Below are 21,217 nucleotides of genomic sequence, written 5' to 3'. Positions count from 1 at the left end.
CTATGAGGCAAAGCCCTTAATTTCACTATTTATTTCACAATGAACTCACACTGGAAAGAGGTTCTACAAATGTAGAGAAATTGTGAGAGTCTTCACTGTTTTCATTTACTTTCTTTTCTTTTCTTTTTTTTTTTTTTTTTTGAGATGGAGTCTCGCTCTGTCGCCCAGGATGGAGTGCAGTGACACGATCTCGGCTCACTGCAAGCTCCGCCTCCCGGGTTCACGCCATTCTCCTGCCTCAGCCTCCGGAGTAGCTGGGACTACAGGTGCCCGCCACCACGCCCGGCTAAATTTTTTTGTATTATTAGTAAAGACGGGGTTTCACCGCGTTAGCCAGGATGGTCTCGATCTCCTGACCTCCTGATCCGCCCGCCTCGACCTCCCAAAGTGCTGGGATTACAGGCATGAGCCACCACACCCGGCCTTTACTTTCAAATACATGAAAATATTCACACTGGAGAAAAATGCTATGAATGTAAACACTGTGGAAAAATATTTGATTGCCCCAGTTGCTTTCCTTTTAATTTTTAATTTAATTTAATTTTTTTTTTGAGTCTGTCACCCAAGCTGGAGTGCAGTGGCACAATCTTGGCTCACTGTAACCTCTGCCTCCTGGGTTCAAGTAATTATCCTGCCTCAGCCTCCCAAGTAGCTGGGATTACAGGTGTGCACCACCATATCTGGCTAATTTTTGTATTTTTAATAGAGATGGGGTTTCACCAAGTGAAACCAGGTCAGACTGGCCTTGAACTGCTGACCTCAGGTGATCCACCTGCCTCGGCCTCCCCAAGTGCTGGGATTAAAAGATGTGAGCCAATGCGCCTGGCACTAGTTCCTTTCAAATACATGTTAGAACTCACACTGGAGAAAACCCTTACAAATGCAAACACTGTGGTAAAGCATTCATTTCTTAAACTTACCTTTGGACATATGAAATCAGAATTCATGTTCTCGAGAAATCTCATGAGTGTAGGGAATATGGGAAAAGACGCAATTGTTCCAGTTTCCTTTGAAGACACAAAAAATGCGTAGTGCAGGAAACCTTCATGAATGTAAAAAATGTGGTGAAGTCTTTAGATGTCCCACGTCCCTTCAAGCATATGAAAGAACTCATATTGGAGAAAAACCCTACGAATGTAATACATGTGGCAGAACCTTTAATTATCCCAGTTCCTTTTGAAGACATGAAAAAACTCATACTGGAGAAAAATGCTATGAATGTAAAAGGTGCGGTAGGACCTTTGGGTGGTGCAGTTCTCTTGGAAGATGTGAAAGAACACATTAAAGAAAAACCCCGTGACTGTAAATAAGGTGGGCAAGTCTTCAGTTTTTAAAATTGCCTTTGACTACAGGAAATAACTCATTTTGCCCAGTGCAGTCAGTACTTTGAGAGACTGAGGCAGGAGGATCATCTGAGACCAGCGGTTTGCGACCAGCCTGGGCAACATAACAAGACCTTGTGTCAAATATAAAATAAAATAAAATAAAGGAAAAAAAAATTAACTGGGTGGGGTGGTATGTGCTGGTAGTTTCAGGTACTCAGAAAACGGAGGCAGGAAGATTGGTTGAAGCTGACAGATGTGAGCCATGATCACATCACTGCACTCCAGCCTGGGCAACATAGCAAGACTCTGTCTCCAAAAAAAGAAAAAAAAAAAAAAAAAAGAAAAGAAAAAAGAAAGGACTGTCATTTATACAGGAGAGAAATCCTGTGGATGTACAGAATGTAGGAATGCATTCAATTTTCCCAGTTTTCTTTGAAGACATGAAGAGACCCACCCTGGCAAACAATTCAAAGAATATAAAAAGTGTGATAAAGGCTTCAGATGTCCCGGTTCCATTCAAAACCATAAAAGGACTCACATTGGAGAAAAACCACCTAAATGTAAAACATATGGTAAAGTATTTAATTTTCCCAGTTGCTTTCTAACATGGTGAAGGGCTCTGGAGAAAAATCCTATGAATATACAGAATGTGGGGATGCTTTCCTTGCTGTCATCTCCATTCAAAGACACAGTGCAATGCATGTTGGAGATGAACATTATAAAATAGAAGAATGAATGCTGGGTGGAAGCCTTAGTAGTATGGAAAATACGGGAAAGTTTTTCATTTTTTTTTTTATTAGAAAAAGTATTTATTTCTGCTCCTTTCATACATCTTACTGTTCAGGAAACAGTCTTACATACATATCTGAAATAATCTACCATCACACACTCTAGTTAAATGCAAAGCACCATAGGTAAAGCTGATCAGCTATCCACAGTTCTCAGCTTATGGAATCTTGCTTCTGGATTTTATGTTAATTTCTGAAAATCAGAAATGTCATCTCCAAAAAATGTTTAGGAGGTTGTAAAAAACAATCACTTTATTTGGTATTATAGTTGTAGATATGGAGTATATTTTCTTTAAGAAATGAAAAACTAAAAAGAAAATGCCACTCAATACTGTTGGTATAGCAATAGGTCAGCAGGAAAAAAAATTCTGTGATAAACTTGTCTCTTTAATACCAAGAAGAAATTCTAGTCCAAGCTTCAGTACGCTTCCTGTTTTTTCACTAGATATTTCTTTTACTGCTGCTCTTCATTCTTTTCCACATTTCATATTAGAGGATTGGTACAGCCTTTAAAACTTCATTGACAGGAGCAAATCCAGTATCCACTGATTTCTTCTCAAAGGCACTCTAACCCATCAGATAGCCCGGCAGTTTCATTCTCATGAATACTCTAGCCATGAAAAAACTCAGTAGGACACAGACGAATCCAATGAACAGAAGAAGAAATCTATTGAGTTTTGGGATATTTGGTGCATTCGATCGGTCCAGGATTATGAAACCTAAACCTCCCATTGTAAATAGGAAGCTGGATGCAAGTCCTTCCATAATATATTGTCCATTTACTCTGTAGGCCAAGAAAGCTACTGGCCTCTGATGCCCGTGTTCATCAGTCATAGAGGCAACACTTGGAGGTTCAACAATAACATCATAAATTATTCCTTCAGTGATGAGGAAGTAAGACACCACCACCAGAGCATACACAGTCATGGCCGATGGCATGTGCAACCAGGGCGGCTTCTTCAGCTTCAGGTTGGGACATTCGAGCACTAAGAACAGGACACGGTACAAATTCTCCATGTTGGTGGCAGTAAGGGCAAGTTTTCCATTTTAATAATTACTTTAAAAATCTTGTGAAAAATCCCACTGGAAAGAAATCCTACAAATGTAAGTACTTTGGAAAACCTGATGTAAATTAATTATTGTAAAAGGTTCAAAACTCCAACACGAATGAATTATTATACAAAGTTATCAATATATGGTGTTTATCAGTGGCTCATTTTAAAGAGGATTTCTGGACAATAGATTTCTACTTTTTTTTTTTTTTTTTTTTTTTTGAGACAGAGTTTCGCTTTGTTGCCCAGTCTGGAGTGCAGTGGCGCTATCTTGGCTCATTGCAACCTCTGCCTCCTGGGTTCAAGTGATTCTCCTGTCTCGGCCTCCCAAATAGCTGGGACTTTAGGCGCCTGCCACCACGCCTGGCTGATTTTTATATTGTTAGTAGAGACGGGATTTTGCCAAGTTGGCCAGGCTGGTCTCGAACTCGTGACCCCAAGTGATCTGCCCACCTCAGCCTCTCAAAGGCTGGGATTACAGGTGTAAGCCACCCTGCTCAGCCATATTTCTACTTCTTTTGCAAGGAAAAGTTGTGTTGATAATTCTGTACATACTCTTTAAGCCATGGTACCTGAGGTTTAATGGGAAGTATTTTTATCCCAATACAGTTAATAAAATTTTCTCCATCCATTTTAAAGTGTGTTGGGTCTATAGGTGAATCGAAATTTATTTTTTATGGAGTGTTTAATTGTTCTGTCATTAATGGGCCACATAAAAATGAGACTTTGTGAACTGAGATTTTCTTATTGGTGTTATGTGGCAAGTTCTGGACATTTCTAACCCATTGTGTATACTCCGTTTTCCTTTATTATGGGGAAAACTACTGCTTTGACATGACTCTTTATTCCATTTTCTTTGCTAATGAAGAGCTGTTGTCAATTTGTAAGTACGTCAAGTTTATCATACACCATTGTCTCATGGGAGTCATTTACATTTGTGTCCTTTATTTTTTGTCACTATTTCTGAGTATTATTTGGATAGTTCATTTTGAATTAAAGACAGACCTGTGATATCACAATATTTTGTGTCTAATCTGATGGAGAAAGCATTTAGTCTCATGGTCAAGTATGATGTTAGCTGTGGTTTTAAAATAAATTCCTTGAGTTTGAAAAAAAATGATTAGTCCGTAATTCCATTATATTCTTTCTTTTCCCTTCCCTTTCCTTTTCCTCTCTTACCTCTCTCTCCCTTCCTTTCTTCTTCCTTCTTCCTTCCTGATTTATATGATTGTGCTTGTCTTGTTTTGTCTTCAGGGTTAGGTTGATTTGAATCCCAGCACTTTGGGAGGCCAAGGCCGGGGGATCATGAGGTCAGGAGATTGAGACTATCCTGGCCAACATGGTGAAACTCCATCTCTACTAAAATACAAAAAATTAGCCGGGCGAGGTGGCGCTGTAGTCCCAGTTACTCAGGAGGCTGAGGCATGGGAATTGCTTGAACTGAGGAGGTGGAGGTTGCAATGAGTCAAGATCATGCCACCGCACTCTAGCTTGGTGACAGAGCAAGATCCTGCCTTAAAAAAAAAAAAAGAAAAGAAAAAAGAAGAAAAATGAATCAGAAAGCTTTATTATTCTGCTCACTGAAGTAAAATAAAGACTCTTTGCAGGCAGGAACTTCTTTTTGCTTACTGCTGTATCCCCAGCTCCTAAAACATAAAAGGAGTTCAATAAATAGTTACTGAGTAAAATGAATGAATCTTCCTCAAAATGGTGGTAGGCTATACCACATGTGAACGCGGCGCTCTTTCCTGTGAGTTTTTGGTGTGTGTGTGTGTGGTGGGGGTGGGGGCGGTGTTTTGCTACTTCTTCAAATACTTCTAGGGTTGTGAATTTTTTCTTTTTCAGATGTGAATTTTTTTTTTTTCCAGATGGAGTCTCGCTCTATCGCCCAGACTGGAGTGCAGTGGCGCCATCTCGGCTCACTGCAACCTCTGCCTCCCTGGTTCAAGCAATTCTGCTGCCTCAGCCTCCCCAGTAGCTGAGATTATAGACGTACAACCCACAACTTGTTTACTCATAGTTTTCTGAACAGTAATTGATTTCACCTAGACTTTCAAATGTATTAACATAATGATATACACAGTCTTTCTTTCATTTGTCTTATTTATTTATTTATTTTAGAGACAGGGTCTTGCTCTGTCACGCAGGTTGGAGTGCAGTGGCACTATCACAGCTCACTGCAACCTAGAACTCCTGGGCTCGAGTGATCCTCCCGCCTCAGCCTCCTGAGTACCCGGGACTACAGCCGCATGCTGCCATACCCAGCACTTTCTTATAATTTTAAAGTATTATTCCGCCATCTGGTTTTAGTTTTTATTTGTATCTTTTCTCTTTTGTTCTTGATTAGACTTCTAAAGGATTGCTAAATTTATTGACTTTTTAAAAGAAACAGATGTTTCTGAAACTCTGATTTCAGATAAAAGCAGAAGTTAATAAGAACTTTTTGTCTTTTTTTTTTTTTTAATAGACAGGTCTTGCTCTGTCACCCAGGCTAGAGTGCAGTGATGTGATTACAGCTTACTGCTTCTTTGAACTCTTGGGCTCAAGAGATCCTCCCACCAGGCCTCCCAAAGCACTAGGAATACAGGTAGGAGCCACTGCACCTGGCCAGTAAAAGTTTTTATAATTACTTTAGTTGAATACTTAGATAATATATTTTTTATCTTTTAGGTTTTCTCATAATACATTGAAGCTATACATTTTCCACTGAGAATTAATTTGATTATATCTGTAAGTTTATAGATCCAGGACTCTAATTTTTATTTCTAATATCCTATAATTCCACTTGCTTTCTATCATTCAAAAGATCTTCTGATGGCTACCATTTCCCTTTTACTATGCTGTTTTGGATTTAGCTTTTTGGTAGCAGGACTTCAAGATAGCCCATATCCCTTATGTAATCATCTCCTACACTGGATCCAAGTTAGTCTGTATGATTAATACAAGATGGCAGAAATGATGGCATGTGGCTTCTGAGCCTACGTCATAAAAGACCTGTGGCTTCGCGTGAACCCAGCGGGCGGAGCTCGCAGTGAGCCGAGATCGCGCCACTGCACTCCAGTGTGGGCGACCGAGCAAGACACCGTCTCAAAAAAAAAAGGGGGAAAAAGAAAAAAAACACCTGTGGCTTCTGCCTTGTTGCCTATCCCTGGGATTACTCCCTCTGGGAGAAACCAGGTGTCATGTCAAAGGGACACTCAAAAAGCTCTGTGAAGAGTTCAGTGCAAGGAGGGACTGAGGTCCCCTCCCACAGCCGTGTCCAGGAACTTGAGGGTGGACCCCCAAGCCCAGCGAAATCTTCAGATGACAGTAGCCCCAGCAGCATCTTGATTGCAGCTTCATGCGTGATCCTAAAACAGAAAGTTTCAGCTAATCTGCCTCCTCATTTCTGACTCACACAAACTGTGAGATTCAAAAACGTGTTGCTTGTGTTAAGCCCCCATGTTTTGGGGTAATCTGTTACACAACAATAGGTAAGTAATATAATTTTAAAATATATTTTATCTCATTTCAATTGGATTTTGGAAGGGAGAGAAAGAAAATATATGGGATCAGTCTGTCTTCCTGATCCCACTCTTTCTTTAGCTTAAAATATTTCCCATCACTGGGGTCTTAACTGTGTAAACAAAACAATTGTATTCACAAAGAGAAAAAAAGACTGGGAGAAACAGGTGTTCCTAAAGGGAAAGTGTTAATATTCAAATTCTACCCAGCATTTTAACCCTTGTAAATTTGTATCTCTACTAAGGCACACAATTATTTATATCAGAACAAATAAACGTCAAGCACATTGACTTGAGTATAAACACAAGAACATTGAGGTCAACAGGTTGCTTGGCAACCAAAGAAAGAAGCAAAACAGTAGCTTCACTCAGACACCGTAACCATCATCTCATCCTGGATGCAACTGTTGTGGTTAACAGTTGAGTATTTCCTGGTGATAGGGGGTCGACTGTCATGTTCTCTCTTGTTTTGTCTAGATCATGTTATTCTTATGTATAGCATCTTGAATTAAAATGATTACTCTCATTCCGCTCTTTTAGTTGTTCTAAAACTTTGTTTTAGGAATTTTTCCTCTTTCATTTTCTCCTTCATCTCACCTCCTTGATGACTCGGCCACTATTTTTTTTTTTTTGTCTTTTTTTAGACAGGGTCTCACTCTGTCACCCAGACTGGAGTGCAGTGGCATGATCTCGGCTCACTGTAACCTCCGCCTCCTGGGTTCAAGAGATTCTCCTGCCTCAGCCTCCCAAGTAGCTGGGACTACAGGCATGTGATACAATGCTTGGCTAATTTTTTTGTATTTTTTGTTTTAGTAGAGATAGGGTTTCACTATGTTGGCCAGGCTGATCTCGAACTCCTGATAACAAGTGATCCGCCCGCCTTGGCCTCCCAAAGTGTTGGGATTATAGGCATGAGTCACCGCACCCGGACCCCTTGGCTACTATTATGTCTCCATTGTGCAGCCCACACAAAAATTTCTCCGCCCAAATTTTTCATCTACATCTGGGTTTGGATGTTTGGGAGGAAACCTCTGCTTTTCCTTTGTTTCTAGATAGATTAAAAAAAATTAATTCCACCTACTTTACATGTGTCTCTCTGGGAAATGTGGCTACATGTATCTCTTTTCAAATGGAAACCGTTTCCTGGAAAATACTTGAAAAAGTTACATTGTAGAAAATTAGACTGTAATTATCTGTGCTGCCAAATTCGCACCAAACTTTAGTTGCAGTATTTCCTGCTTGTTGTAGTTTCACAAATGTGTAAGTGTTGCATAACGGAACATCTGAGACCTACATGTAACCTTTTCCTGTTACTTCTGAGTGATTTACTTCAACTGAAAATTTATGATGTGTGCTAAACAGGATAGTATGATTGCAGAACTCAAGAATCAGAATAGTGGCCAGGCGCAGTGGCTCACGCCTGTAATCCCAACACTTTGGGAGGCCGAGATGGGTGGATCACCTTAGGTCAGGAGTTCAAGACCATCCTGGCCAAATGGCAAAACCCTGTCTCTACTAAAAATACAAAAATTAGCTGGGTGTGGTGGCAGGTGCCTGTAATCTCAGCTACTCCTCAGAGGCTGAGGCAGGGAGAATCGCTTGAACCTAGGAGGCAGAGGTTGCAGTGAGCTGAGATCATGCCATTGCACTCCAGCCTGGGCAACAGAGTGAAACTCCATCTCAAAAACAACAAACAAACAACAACAACAACAACAACAAAAAGATTTAGAATAGTGTATTCCAGAATATTGAAATTTTAACACATTAGGTAAATTAAGTAGAATTCTCACAATGCCATAAGCATAGCCTGTGTACCCAGACATGAATGGATTCAAATCTTGGATGTGTGTATCAGTTGTTGGACACTTGACATGGTTTCCTCTGTACAAAGCAAATAGGGCCAGGCATAGTGGCTCATGCCTGTAATCCCAGCACTTTGGGAAGCTGGGGTGGGAGGATTGCTTGAGGTTGGGAGTTTGTGACCAACCTGGACAACATAGTGAGTCTCCGTCTCTATATAAAAATAAAAGAATTAGCCAGGCGTGGTGGCACGTGCTTGTGGTCCAAGCTACTTAGAAGGCTGAGGCGGGAGGATTGCTTGAGCCCAGGAATTCAAGGCTGCAGTGAGCTATGAGTGTGCCACTGCACTCAGCCTGGGTAACAGAGTGAGATCCTATCTCAAAAAATGGGGGGCAAATAATAACTTCCCTTACAGAGTTGTTTCAGAGTTAAATGTAGTAACATATTGAAGAGTAAGTGCTACAATTTAAGTGCTCAAAACCTGTTGATTTTATACACATGCACAATACTATGATAACGTTTTCTAGCTATACTGATTTCTAACAGGTTTATACTACTTATATTCTAATTCATGCCATTGCATTATTTAGATAATAAAATGTGCATAAACTGTGTTTAAAGTTGCTATTTGACAGTAAAATAGTAACTTTAAAACTCCCATGCTTTGAAAATTTTAAATGATATCCTTCCAACTTTAAGTTACATCATAAGTAAGAGGGGAATATAGTTAGGACAGCACTTAGAGAAATGGATGGGAAATGGAAATATTGTACTCAAGATTAGCTGCTTGCAATTTATTAAACACACACACGCATGCATTTGACAAACTGGCAATGTACGTGTCTCAAACATTATCTAAGTTGCTTAAAACGTGGTGTTAATGAAATGAAGATTTGCAGCTTTTTGTAAGAAAAAAAAACTCTCCAATTTCTTCTGGTGGCTAGGAAAGGAGCTCAAGAACTGTGGTTGAAGGAATAACCCACACCAGTACCACAGCTGAATAAACAAAGCAAATGCTTGTTCAATTACCCATGAGTCAGTAGCTTTATATTCCCTTATAGAGGGCAGAACATGCACTTTCTAAACGTCTAAAACCTGGAATTAGTGCCTGTGACCTCAGCAATACCAAGGAGATGAAATGTAGGGATACAAATTGTTCCCATTTCTATCTAAAGATAATATTTTTTAGGCCAGGCAAGATGGTTCATGCTTGTAATCCCAGTACTTTGGGAGGCCGAGGCGGCTGAAACACTTGAGGCCAGGAGTTCAAGACCAGCCTGGCCAATATGGTGAAATCCCATCTCTACTAAAAATACAAAAATTAGCTGGGTGTGGTGGTTTGCACCTGTAATCCCAACTACTTAGGAAACTGAAGCAGAAGAATCGCTTGAACCCTGGAGGCAGAGGTTGCAGTGAGCCGAGATTGTGCCACTGCACTCCAGCCTGGGTGACAGCGAGGCTCTGTCTTGAAAAAAAATTAATAATAATATTTTTAAGAAACCCTACAAATTGAAAATTACATTTTAAAAATATCTGCTTTAGCTTGTGTTATAAGTCTCATCACAGGGTGACTGTGTCAATTATGAGAGAGACCAACAATTAGGGTTAAATATTGTACTATCATATTGCATATGCGGTTTCTTGCCTTACAATTCATATCATAATTCGTACTTATAACTATTTAAAATAGTTTCTAAGACCTTCCCCTGCATTTGACATTAGGAACTTACCCTTCTAACTTTCTTGAGCCTCCTCCCCTCAGTGAGGTTAGTGTAGAAAGGAAGACAAGAAGGAAGTTAATTGAAGGCAGGGCCCACTCAATGAGTAGCCACTGAGATGGGAAGCCAGAGAATGCCTAAATGGACTCTGAGGATGTTTCCCTTTTTTCATTAATTCATGAAATATATGTTGAGTACCTGCTAGATGCTAGATCCCAAGCTAGGTAAACAGCAAACAAAGTAGATATGACTCTGCCCTCTTTTAATTTAATTTTTTTTTTTTTTTTTTTTTGAGACAGAGTCTTGCTCTGTCGCCCAGGCTGGAGGGCAGTGGCGCGATCTCGGCTCACTGCAAGCTCCACCTCCCAGGTTCAGGCCATTCTCCTGCCTCAGCCTCCCGAGTAGCTGGGCCTACAGGCGCCCGCCACCACGCCTGGCTAATTTTTTTTGTATTGCTTTTTTCAGTAGAGACGGGGTTTCACCATGTTAACCAGGATGGTCTCGATCTCCCGACCTCATCATCCGCCCGTCTCGGCCTCCCAAAGTGCTGGGATTACAGGCGTGAGCCACTGTGCCCAGCTCATTTAATTTATATTCTAGTGGAGTAGATGGTAAATAAACAAGTATGACACACATAATTTCAAATTATCCTCAGTGCAACAAAATGAATAGGGTACTGTGTTAAAGAATAACAAGATGGATCAGGACAGGTGCTGTGGCTAACACCTGTAATACCAGCATTTTGGGAGGCTGAGGCAGGAGGATTACTTGAGGCTAGGGGATGAGACTAGTATGGGCAACGTAGTGAGACTCCCATCTCTACAAAAAACAATTCTAAAAAATTAACCAGGCATAGTGGTGTGCACCTGTAGTCCCAGCTACTTGGGAGGCTGAGGTAAGTGAATCATTTGAGCCCAGAAGTCCAATTTTACAATGAGTTATAATTGCACCACTGCACTCCAGCCTGGGTGACAGAGCAAGATCCCATCTTAAAAAAACAAAATCAAAACCAAAAAACAAAAAAAGCACCCCCATATTTTATCCTCTGATCCCCCAGTAATTCAATAAGACTATGACTTTCTTCCTGAGTTCTAGCCAACCCATATTCCATGGGCCAAAGAGTGCTCTTAGAGGAAAAGCCACATAAGTGAAGCTTTTACCCCGTTTCTTCCTGCTTTTTAAAAAAAGTCTAAAAATTTAAAAAAAAAATTCTTTTCTGTTTAAGGATGAGATCTTGCTAAGTTGCGCAGGTCAGAGCACAGTAGCTATTCGCAGGTGTGATCACAGTGCACTATTTGAACTATTTGAGCCTACTGTAGACATTTTTGAATTTCTTATCTTCCCAACTCCTGGACTCAAGCTATCCTTCTCCTTCAGTCTCCCAAGCAGCTGGAATTACAGGTGTGTGCCATTGCACAGTTCAGTTTTGACCTGATTTTAGTCACCCTCCAGTACCTTCAAATCATTTTCAAAAACTATTTCAGCATTTATAGTTGTTGTTGAAAGGAAGCTCAGCATGATACAAGGTGCTCCACTATTACCAACATAAAAGCTCTGCAAGTAGTATTCTTGTTAGTGAGTATTGGCAGGTTTGTTTGGTAGATGCTACGTGGTACCTATTAGGAAGCTATTAACAGCACCTAACCAAATTGTCTCATTTATCTTTATTTCACCTCAAAGCAGGGAGAAAAGAAGTATCACTCTTTTCACTGCACGAATGTGAAAACACACAATAAAGAGAAGGGAGAAAGGTATTTATCATTAGAGCATTTTAGTCAATGAGCTGGGATTAGACCCCAAGCCTTTATATTTATATTGTTCTTGTTGGACAAGGTTAAAATCTATAAAGCTGTTAAAGTTAATCAGATTTATATAAATGTGCATATCCTCAGTTACTGGAAATCCTCACTTCAGATTCTACATTTTGATCATTTAATTTAAACTACAAATGAGACTCAATTTTGCATTATCCATTAGGAAAGTTTCTCAGCTGAAAAACTGTTAGAAAAGTATTAGTAAAGTAGTGGTTTTTAAGGTAACATGTAAAAATCGATACTTTTCCAAGCTCAGAATAAAAAATGAAAATATAGAGTAAGAGAGACAGCATTCCCTAAGTTACAACAACAAACCAGAAACATAAAATCCTTGGGAATTAATAAGGTAATATGCTAGAAATGTTGAATATTTTAATGCTTTAGAGCAAGCAATGTTTTGAAATATTGATACTATCTAAATTAACCAATAAATCAAAAGATACTCCAATCAATTGAAGGCAAGGAGGGGGGCAAGGAGACTTGATAGATTAGTTTACAGGTCATTAAGAGGTTCAAGAAGTAGCCAGGGCAATTTTAGAAAGAATGGAAAATATCAGTACCTTTATAATACATTTTACTACGTAGCACAATAAAAATGAAATGTGTTACAATATACCACAATGGTAAAACAGTGTGGCAACATAAAAGCTATAATGGTTAAAACAGTGGGGCAGTAAAAAGAAAGAGACATCGTAATGGTATAGTGAGGACAGTATGTAGAAAAGTTTAGTATATAATGAAAGTATTTCACATCAGTGTCACATGGTATTTGGACAAATAGAAAGACATTAAACAAAGCTGGATGTATACTTTTTATACCAAAATCTGTGCCAGCTCTGCAGAAAATGTAAATGCTGAAATATAACTAAAAGGTATTAGAAGAAAACATGAGTCAATATAGTTATAATTTTGGTATAGTATCTTTCCAGTGTAACAGAAAAGCACATAAGCCTTTCTACTCTATTTGGAATGTAAATAAACTCTCAATAAAAAAAAAAAAAAAAGTGCTTGCTAGTTAAGGAAAAGTCTCAAGACAGAACCTCTTTTTTCCGCCCTCTGAACTATGAGTAAGCTCTTGACACCCAGAGAGAAAAAGCTAAGAATTCTACCAGCGCTCATAACTTAAACTTATAAACTTAACTAGGGCTTATAAACTTAAACTCTACTAGGGCTTATTTCACTACAGCTTATTAATCTCATCCTTGCTGTGTTTAAAATTCTGTCCTACTGAAAAAGAGGGAATACTAGAGTTAATGTTCAATTTCAAGAGATTCAAAATTTAAAAACTATGAATTAGACCTCAAAAAACAGTTATTCTATACTTTTTAAGGTGCGAATTTGAACATTGAACCTTTGCATGTAGGTAAAAGTCAGTTGTCATTAGATTTGATTTTACTTATTTTTTTCTTAAAAAAATCAAAATTAAATCTGACTGAGCTGAGATTTTTTATTAGCCAAGCATCAAGACTGTATTATATTAATGAAGCACTAGAAGTTTGAGTCAAATAAGAAAAGCATTCATGGTTCTCAGCACAGAACAACACTGTACATGAGGACAAAAACGTCTTTGCTGATTGGATGGAGACAGAAGCCTGCATCAATTTCAACAACTGAAAGATACAAAAGCATTTTCTTGTTCCACAGGTCAGGGACTGAGGGAACCCCAAGTCAAATGCCATTTATTTCCTCTTATCTTGTAAGGAGTTATTATCTGAGCTCTTTCTGGTCCATGGAATTCTTCCAATCACCTCTGTTCTGAATGATACAATCAGTGCACACTCACGAATATAATGTCAGGGACAATAGCTGCTAGTGTGCTGAGCAGCCAGGCCCTGATTTGGGAATAAAAATTTCACTTGGTTCTTGACTTGAAAGTTCATGTTCTAAACATGTCCCTAGATGGTCTCAGTATGATTCATCCCCATTGGTTAAAAATAGAAACCTCAATGGAAAAATAAGACCTAGATTAAACAGCTTCTGTAAAATAAATAAATAAATAAATAAATTAGAACTCAGATAAATCCATATATTTGGGTCTTTAAAAACTGTTAAAAAAATCAAAGGTTGTTATTTCTCTCTTTATCCAGCTCTTCCTATTAGTCCACGAATTGAAGAAGTTCTTTGTCAACTTTCTAAGCTGGTTTGCCAGTTTTTCTTTTTATGGTCAGATAAGAAGAAATATGAATTCTTTTTTTTTTTTCTAGCTGCAATTTTTTTTTCAATTCTTTTGCTAATGACAGTCCAATGAATTTGAAACGAGCTAGGTAGAAGGGTTAATATTTACATTTTTAATATCTCTTTCCAAAACAGCTTCTCACAGTTTAGGTAAGACTTTTTTTTTTTTTTTTTTTTTTTTTTTTTTTTTTTTTTTACCTCTTTGACAAGTTGAAATCAAAACCTGAGAGGATCTAAGACTTCCCAGTTCCTAGTTTGGACTTTGCTGGATTCTGAGCTATTTTTACCCCTGGCTTAGAGCCATCTGGTTTCCCTTTGAAGGTTCACGTTGGTGTTTTTCGCTGCAGCTGGTCACATGTGCTTTACTTTCCCAAGTAAATGCTGGTGACCTGGGGAGGAATGTGTCCAGACTCTGCTGGCATCTCGGCCTCACCATATCCTTCCCTGGTCATTGATACCGTTCCTAGTCATGGCTGAGTCCTGAGCTTAGTAGCCACTAACACTTCAGCTCTTTCTTGCATCTAAGCATTGAAGCTTTTTCTGGTCTATGGGATTTAATAGAATGTCAGTGCAGCAGACAGAGCCCAGGAGCTGGGGTTCGCAAACTCTCTGGTGAACCGACTGGCATGTACCCTGGCAATGTGGCCCAGCACTTTCTGCCACTTGGCTTTGCTGTTGAGAGCATTGTGCCAGGTGAATGTTAAGGAGCCGAGTGCCTTGTCACAGTAAAACTATGCTGTGGACAGGCAATTTTAAAAATGTATTTTCAAGGCTGACTTAGGGGAAAGAATAAATCATCTTACTATGTGACATTAGCCTTAGCCAGGGCTTGCTCTGCTGATGGCTGTAACTTAGCACTGCCAAGAAAGTCCTTCTAATGATCTGGACTCCTTTGTTTGTCTTTTCCTTTTTAAAATTGAGCCTGGAGCATTGACTGTCACCATTTGTAGAAGTATAAGTTTCTTTGCCTTATCAACACCTTCCTTCAATTAATATTTATAGAGTGCCTGAAGGATCGATGTTGTACCCACACCTCTGACTTCTCACGTTTACAATTGGTAGCAAGGAGGAACAGCAGCTGCTTTCATTTGTACCAGCCCTTCTCTGCAAGACGAACAGTGGTCTTTTTATTCTGCCACACTGATTGATTTCCTAAAGGTCTTTTGGTGACAGTGCCTCCTGGAAGTACAGAAAAGCCCCAATAATTGATATGGGATTATATACATAAAAAGAAGAGATTTTCACAACTGAAAAACATTTCTCTGCATTGTCACATCTACCCCAAATCTTTGGTGTGCAGCTCCAGAATAGGGTAACCACATACAGAAAGCAGTGAGCTTGTACATGCCTGGAGATGGAGAAGAATGGGCTATGCCGTGTCCTATAAAGTTAACTTAATGCCTGCATACCAGATTTTTCTCTTTAATGATTTCTTTTTCTTTTTTTTTTTTTTTTTGAGATGAGGTCTCATTCTATCACCCTGGCTGGAGTGAAGTGGTACGACCATAGCTCACCACAGCCTTGAACTCCTGAGCTGAAGCAATCCTCCCACTTCAGGCTCCAGAGTAGCTGGGACTACAGATGTTCACTACCATGCCTGGCCAATTTTTAAATTTTTTGTAGAAATGTGGTCTTGCGGCCGGGCGCGGTGGCTCATGCCTGTAATCCCAGCACTTTGGGAAGCTGAGTCAGGTGGATCATTTGAGGCCAGGAGTTTGAGACTAGTGTGGCCAGCATGGGAAAACCCCACCTCTACTAAAAATACAAAAATTAGCCATGTATGGTGGCGCATGCCTGTTATCCCAGCTATTCGGGAAGTTGAGGCAGGAGAATCCCTTGAACTGGGTGAACTGGGGAGACAGATGTTGCAGCGAGCTGAGATCATGCCACTGCACTCCAGCCTGGGCAACAGAGCAAGACTTGGTCTCAAAAAAAAAAAAAAAAAAAAAAAAAGAAAATGAATGAAATGGGGTATTACTATATTGCTCTGGTTGGTCTCAAACTCCTGTCCTCAAGTGGTCCTCCTGCCTCTGCCTTCTAAAGTGCTGAGATTACAGGCATGAGCCACTGCACCTGGCCAAAAATGTTCTTAATATTGTTACAAGTCATTCCTTATTCCCTAGATATCTTTTATTACAAATGCTTCTACTACTTATTACAATACTACTTTCAACTACTAGCTAATGTTATTGACTCTGACCATGAGGCAAGCTCTGTGCTAAGTCACATACTGTACAGTGGTTGAGAACACAGGCAGCTGGCACAGTCACTCACACCTGTAATCCCAGAACTTTGGGAGGCCAAGGCAGGAGGATCACTTGAGCTCAGGAGTTCAAGACCAGCCTGGGCAATATAGTGGGACCTCTATCCCTACAAAATATATTAAAATTAGCCAGGTCAAGTGGCATGTCTGTAGTCCCAGCCACTTGGGAGGCTGAGGTGGGAGGATCACTTGAATCGGGGAGGTCCAGGCTTCAGTGAGCCGTGAACACAGGCTTTGGAACTGGCCTATTGGTTCAGATCTCAGTTCTATCACTTATAGACTTAGGCAAGTCAACTAACCTCTCTGTGCCTCAGTTTCTTCATCTGTTAAAAAGGGGCTAATAACCGATCTCCTAGGATTTATAGAGAGGATTAGATTCACTCTGCGATGTATAATCCAGTGGGTAGGGTTCTGGATACTTGGGAACTTGAATGGGAAAAATTAATTACATCTGTGCCCATCAGTTTTTCAAAGTCATGGCATTGTTAAACCTATCTCCAGTTCTCATTATTAAATGTATTTAAAAAGAAGCATCTTTATTACCGTATTACTTTTTATTCTTTTGGCAGCTGTCTCAGTATATTTTGTTATCCTATATGTTCTATTTTATGCATATAGAATTCTTATTCTGAGAAGGAGTGGAGAGGCTCCGCTAAATTGCCAAAAGCGCCTGTAGTGCAGAAAAATTAAAGAAACCTTGAGTGAAAATATGTGCCAAGTACTTAGAACTATTCCTGGTACATAATAATCATACTATCTGCGTTTGCTATTGTCTTAGTATGTTTGAGCTTCTATAACAAAACACCCTAGCCTGGGTAGCATCCAGATTACAGAAATTTCTTTCTTGCAGTTTTAGAGACTGGGAAGTCCAAAATCAAGGCGCTAGCAGATTTGGTGTCTGGGGAGGGCCTGTTGCCTGGTTCATAGACGGTGTCTTCTCTCTGTGTCCTCACATGGCAGAGGGACCAGGGAGCTTTCTGGGGCCTCTTTCAGTACAGTACTAGTCCCCTTGAGAAGCTTCATGACCTGGTCACAGCCCCAAAGACCCTACCTCCTAATGTTATCAACTTGGGGGTTAAGATTTCAACCTGTGAATTTTGGCAGTAGACATTCAGATCATCACAGCTATTGTTATTATCTCATTTTAGTCCTCATAATAACTTAAGAGGAGAATATGGCTATTATCATCTCACTAGGATATATGGTTATGAAGGTGGATACTTTTACTGTTTTGTTCATTGTGTATCCCTAGAACCCAAAATGTGTATGGCACATAGTAGATATTTAATAGTATCTAATGAATGTCTGCATCCCAATTTTGCAAAGAGGACAGCAGGGCTTGAAGAGGTGGCATATCATACCATATTCAGTCACCCTGCATCCAAGCCATCAAGCTCCATCAATGCGGCTCCAGGACTGGAGACTGAACTTCATTCATTGTCTCCCAGTCATTTCATGACTCTCTCTCTCTCTCTCTCTCTCTCTTTTTTTTTGTAGCAACAGGGTCTCGTTATGTTGCCCAGGCTGGTCTAGAACTCCTGGCCTCAAGCGATCCCTTCCCCTAAGCCTCCCCAAGTACTGGGATTACAGGTTTGAGCCACTGTGCCTAACCCATTTCACAATTGTTAGAGCAGCAATTTTTTCCTAAGCTTAGAACTTGCATACTGGGGAAAACAAAGCCCAATTTTGGCTGGGATTTCTTTCTTTCTTTCTTTTTTTTTTTTTCTGAGACAGAGTCTCACTCTGTTGCCTAGGCTAGAGTACAATGGTGTGATCTGAGGTCACTGCAGCCTCCAACTCCTGGACTCAATTGATCCTCCTACCTTAACCGCTCAAGTAGCTAGGACCACTGGTGTACACCACCAAGCCCAGCAGATTTATTTTTCTTTCTTGTAGAGATGGGTCTTATTATGTTGCCCAGGCTGGTCTCGAACTCCTGGCTCAAGCAATCTGCCTGTCTTGACCTCCCAAAGTGCTGGAACTACAGGGGACTTCTTAATGAAACAATGGAGGCAGAAGGTGACTTTGAGATGATGTACAGAACTGAGCAACCCCAATCTCACCAGGTCTTATCAATAATTTAACACAAATAAAATCATATTAACATGTGAGTGCTCCTAGCTTTCCCCTTACACATCTGCTAAAGGAAATTTTGTCTTCTTCAGCTTGGTTCGTGGGTTTCTGTGGTGCAGGATCTGGGCTTGGAGAAACTGGAGAAGTGACAGAGTGTGGCTGTGCTCCGGAAAGGACTGAGTTTTACCCCTGGGAAAGGCCAAACAGTAGAAATCAAAGGAAAGAGACAGTGGCAAGGAGAGACAAGACCCACAAGAGCAGGGTGTCAATGAGAGCCAAAAGTAACAGAGAGAGGTTGGGGCCTGGCTGCCTTTCTATGGAGAGTGGTTTTTCAGATGGGGGGAGAGTGTTTTTCAAAGACTTTTGTGCAAATCTTCTGATCCTTCAAGAGTCATAAGCATATATATATATATTTTTTTTTTTAGAAAACAGGACAAATGTTAATAACTTGAACTTGACAACCTCTGATCTAATGTTTATTTTAATACTACTTCTTCAGGGCAGGAACCACAAAGACATCCAGCTTTTATACGGATAATAATATCCCATCTATTTCAGCAACACACAATCTCCACCTGTACTTGATCTCTTATTCCCACTTCTCCTTGCCATGGTCAATTGCCTGCTAAGTTGATTGCAAGTCCTGGAGTGTAGGGCTCCTTATATAAATGGAATGTTTGTCACGTCCCTGGATCTGTGACTCATTTTCTCACATGGCCCCAAAGTGGTACAAAATGCATCTAATGTCTTTCCAAGGTTCCTCAGAAAAGCAGGTTTTTATCTTCTGTGAGTATCTATACAGCTAAACACACACACACACACACGCACACGCATCTACAAAAACAAGTCATAGCTTACAGATATAATGCAGTCTAAATAAATTCTCTAAAAATTTTCTGGCTAGGCATGGTGGCTCACATCTGTAATTCCAGCACTTTGGGAAGCCGAGGTGGGTGAATCACCTGAGGCCAGGAGTTCGAGACCAGCCTGACCAACATGGTGAAACCCCATCTCTACTAAAAAATTTAAAAATTAGCCGGGTGTGGTGGCACATGCTTGTAGTCCCAGCTACTCAGGAGGCTGAGGCAGGAGAATCACTTGAACCTGGGAGGTGGAGGTTACAGTGAGTTGAGATCACACCACTGCACTCCAGCCTGGGTGACGAGCAAGACCCTGTCTCAAAAACAAAAAACAAAACAATTTCTGTTAAACAATACCCTAATCTGAAGGATTTAGAATGGCAGTGAAGGGTTTTGACTTTGACATGAGGCAGACCAATTATTCATCATCGAAATTTGGGCAATTAAAATAATTGCTCTAGCCTCAGTTTTCTCACCTATAAAATAGGAATAATAACATCTATCCCATGACGTCTATTGTGAGGACTGCATACAATAATACAGGAAGATGTGTATTGCGTGTTCTCTGTTACTGTTACTTAACATGGAACAATTTAAATGTTTGGAGCAATAACATGAAAACAGATTTTCTCATATGGTGCTTATTTTCATATCTAAAATTAACTTTTTTTCATTTGTTTTCCAGAACAATCTGCCCCAAATATATATCCTAGTCTCTATTTTTTTTTTTTTTTTTTTTTTTTTTTGCAGGAGAGGAAACTACATATATATTTGAGATGTCAGCTTTTCTTTCTGGTTTCTACCAGCCCCATTAAGGTTTCAAACCTTTCAGATCCAAGTGTTGGCCTGAGCTATGGCTCTGGGAGTGAGGAGCTGCCTATCTCCCCATTGGGGAAGAAGCTTCTCCAAGCACCGTGCATTGTCAGAGTGGGCACGGAGCCTGAGCATGTCCTGTGCCATGCATAGCTCTGGGGGACACTCTGTCTGCCCCTGAATTGCCTCACTGTTACAGTTAAGAAGATGAACCTCATCAGGGGCTATTACCAGTGCTGCCTTTTGTTCTAAACCACTGCAAAGGAACAAAAAAACAAACAAAAAACTGCACTAGTTTCAAAAATTCGAAGTGGAGAAATAGGAGATGTAGGCTTGATGTAGATATTAAGTAATTATTCTAAATTAGTGAAAACTGACAACTGAACATCACTGATTATGAAACAAAGATTTGGGACCCCCCACCCCAAATAATGAAGAGTTATGTCAAGTAAAATTGATATGAAACATTGTGCAGTGATTTCAAATTGACCCCCTTCCACTGTTGATAAGTACTTGTCGCTTCGATAGTTTTATGTCTATTTTTTTCTTAAGAAGGCTTATTCTAAAGGTCTTCTTTTCACTCATTGTAAAAACTAAAATAATAATTTTAATTATTTGACTTTGAAATAGTCTCTTTTTTTCCCCCCATCAGATTAATCATCCTAAAATACCATTTTCCTGACAAGCTAAAAAAAAAAAAATCTTCAGTAACTCCTATTGATTTTAGGATCTGGTCCAAATTTCCCAGCCTGACAATCTAGGTCATTCCATGACTGTCCAACCCTTCCCTACAGAAATGTTTTGTTCCAGCTGGCATCCTCATTTCCTTCAGACATATACAGCTCATGGCTGTCTCAAACCTTTTATTCGTGATGCATCCCAAAAGGAATGCTGTCCTCCAGGGTACCTTCTCGGCCCATTTCTCTCTTTAAACTAGTTTCTTTTTCTTCAATTCCTGTTGATCTCTCACACGTATCTTCTCCAGAGACATGTAAAATGTCTCTGACTCCTTTACATAGAGACATTCAGTGTG

At 39.9% G+C, this 21,217-nt stretch overlaps 1 protein-coding gene across 1 annotated transcript; it reads right to left on the bottom strand.

The window, feature by feature from the left end:
- Positions 1–2,347: 2,347 nt before the first annotated feature.
- LOC126962884 (oligosaccharyltransferase complex subunit OSTC-like) lies at positions 2,348–3,151 on the bottom strand. Its single transcript, XM_050804553.1, has one exon. The coding sequence runs from the start codon at positions 3,128–3,130 to the stop codon at positions 2,681–2,683; it is 450 nt and encodes a 149-aa protein (XP_050660510.1). The 5' UTR covers positions 3,131–3,151; the 3' UTR covers positions 2,348–2,680.
- Between the last annotated feature and the right edge of the window lie 18,066 nt (positions 3,152–21,217).

This window comes from Macaca thibetana, chromosome 9 (assembly GCF_024542745.1).
Source record: "Macaca thibetana thibetana isolate TM-01 chromosome 9, ASM2454274v1, whole genome shotgun sequence".
In the NCBI taxonomy this organism is placed as follows: Eukaryota; Metazoa; Chordata; class Mammalia; order Primates; family Cercopithecidae; genus Macaca; species Macaca thibetana.
The sequence above is the reverse complement of the archived record's forward strand: the minus strand, read 5'-3'. Positions and strand labels throughout refer to the sequence as shown.

What these genes read in the sequence shown, in the direction of transcription:
- LOC126962884 (XM_050804553.1), bottom strand. Translation starts at nt 3,130, where the DNA reads ATGGAGAATTTGTACCGTGTCCTGTTCTTAGTGCTCGAATGTCCCAAC.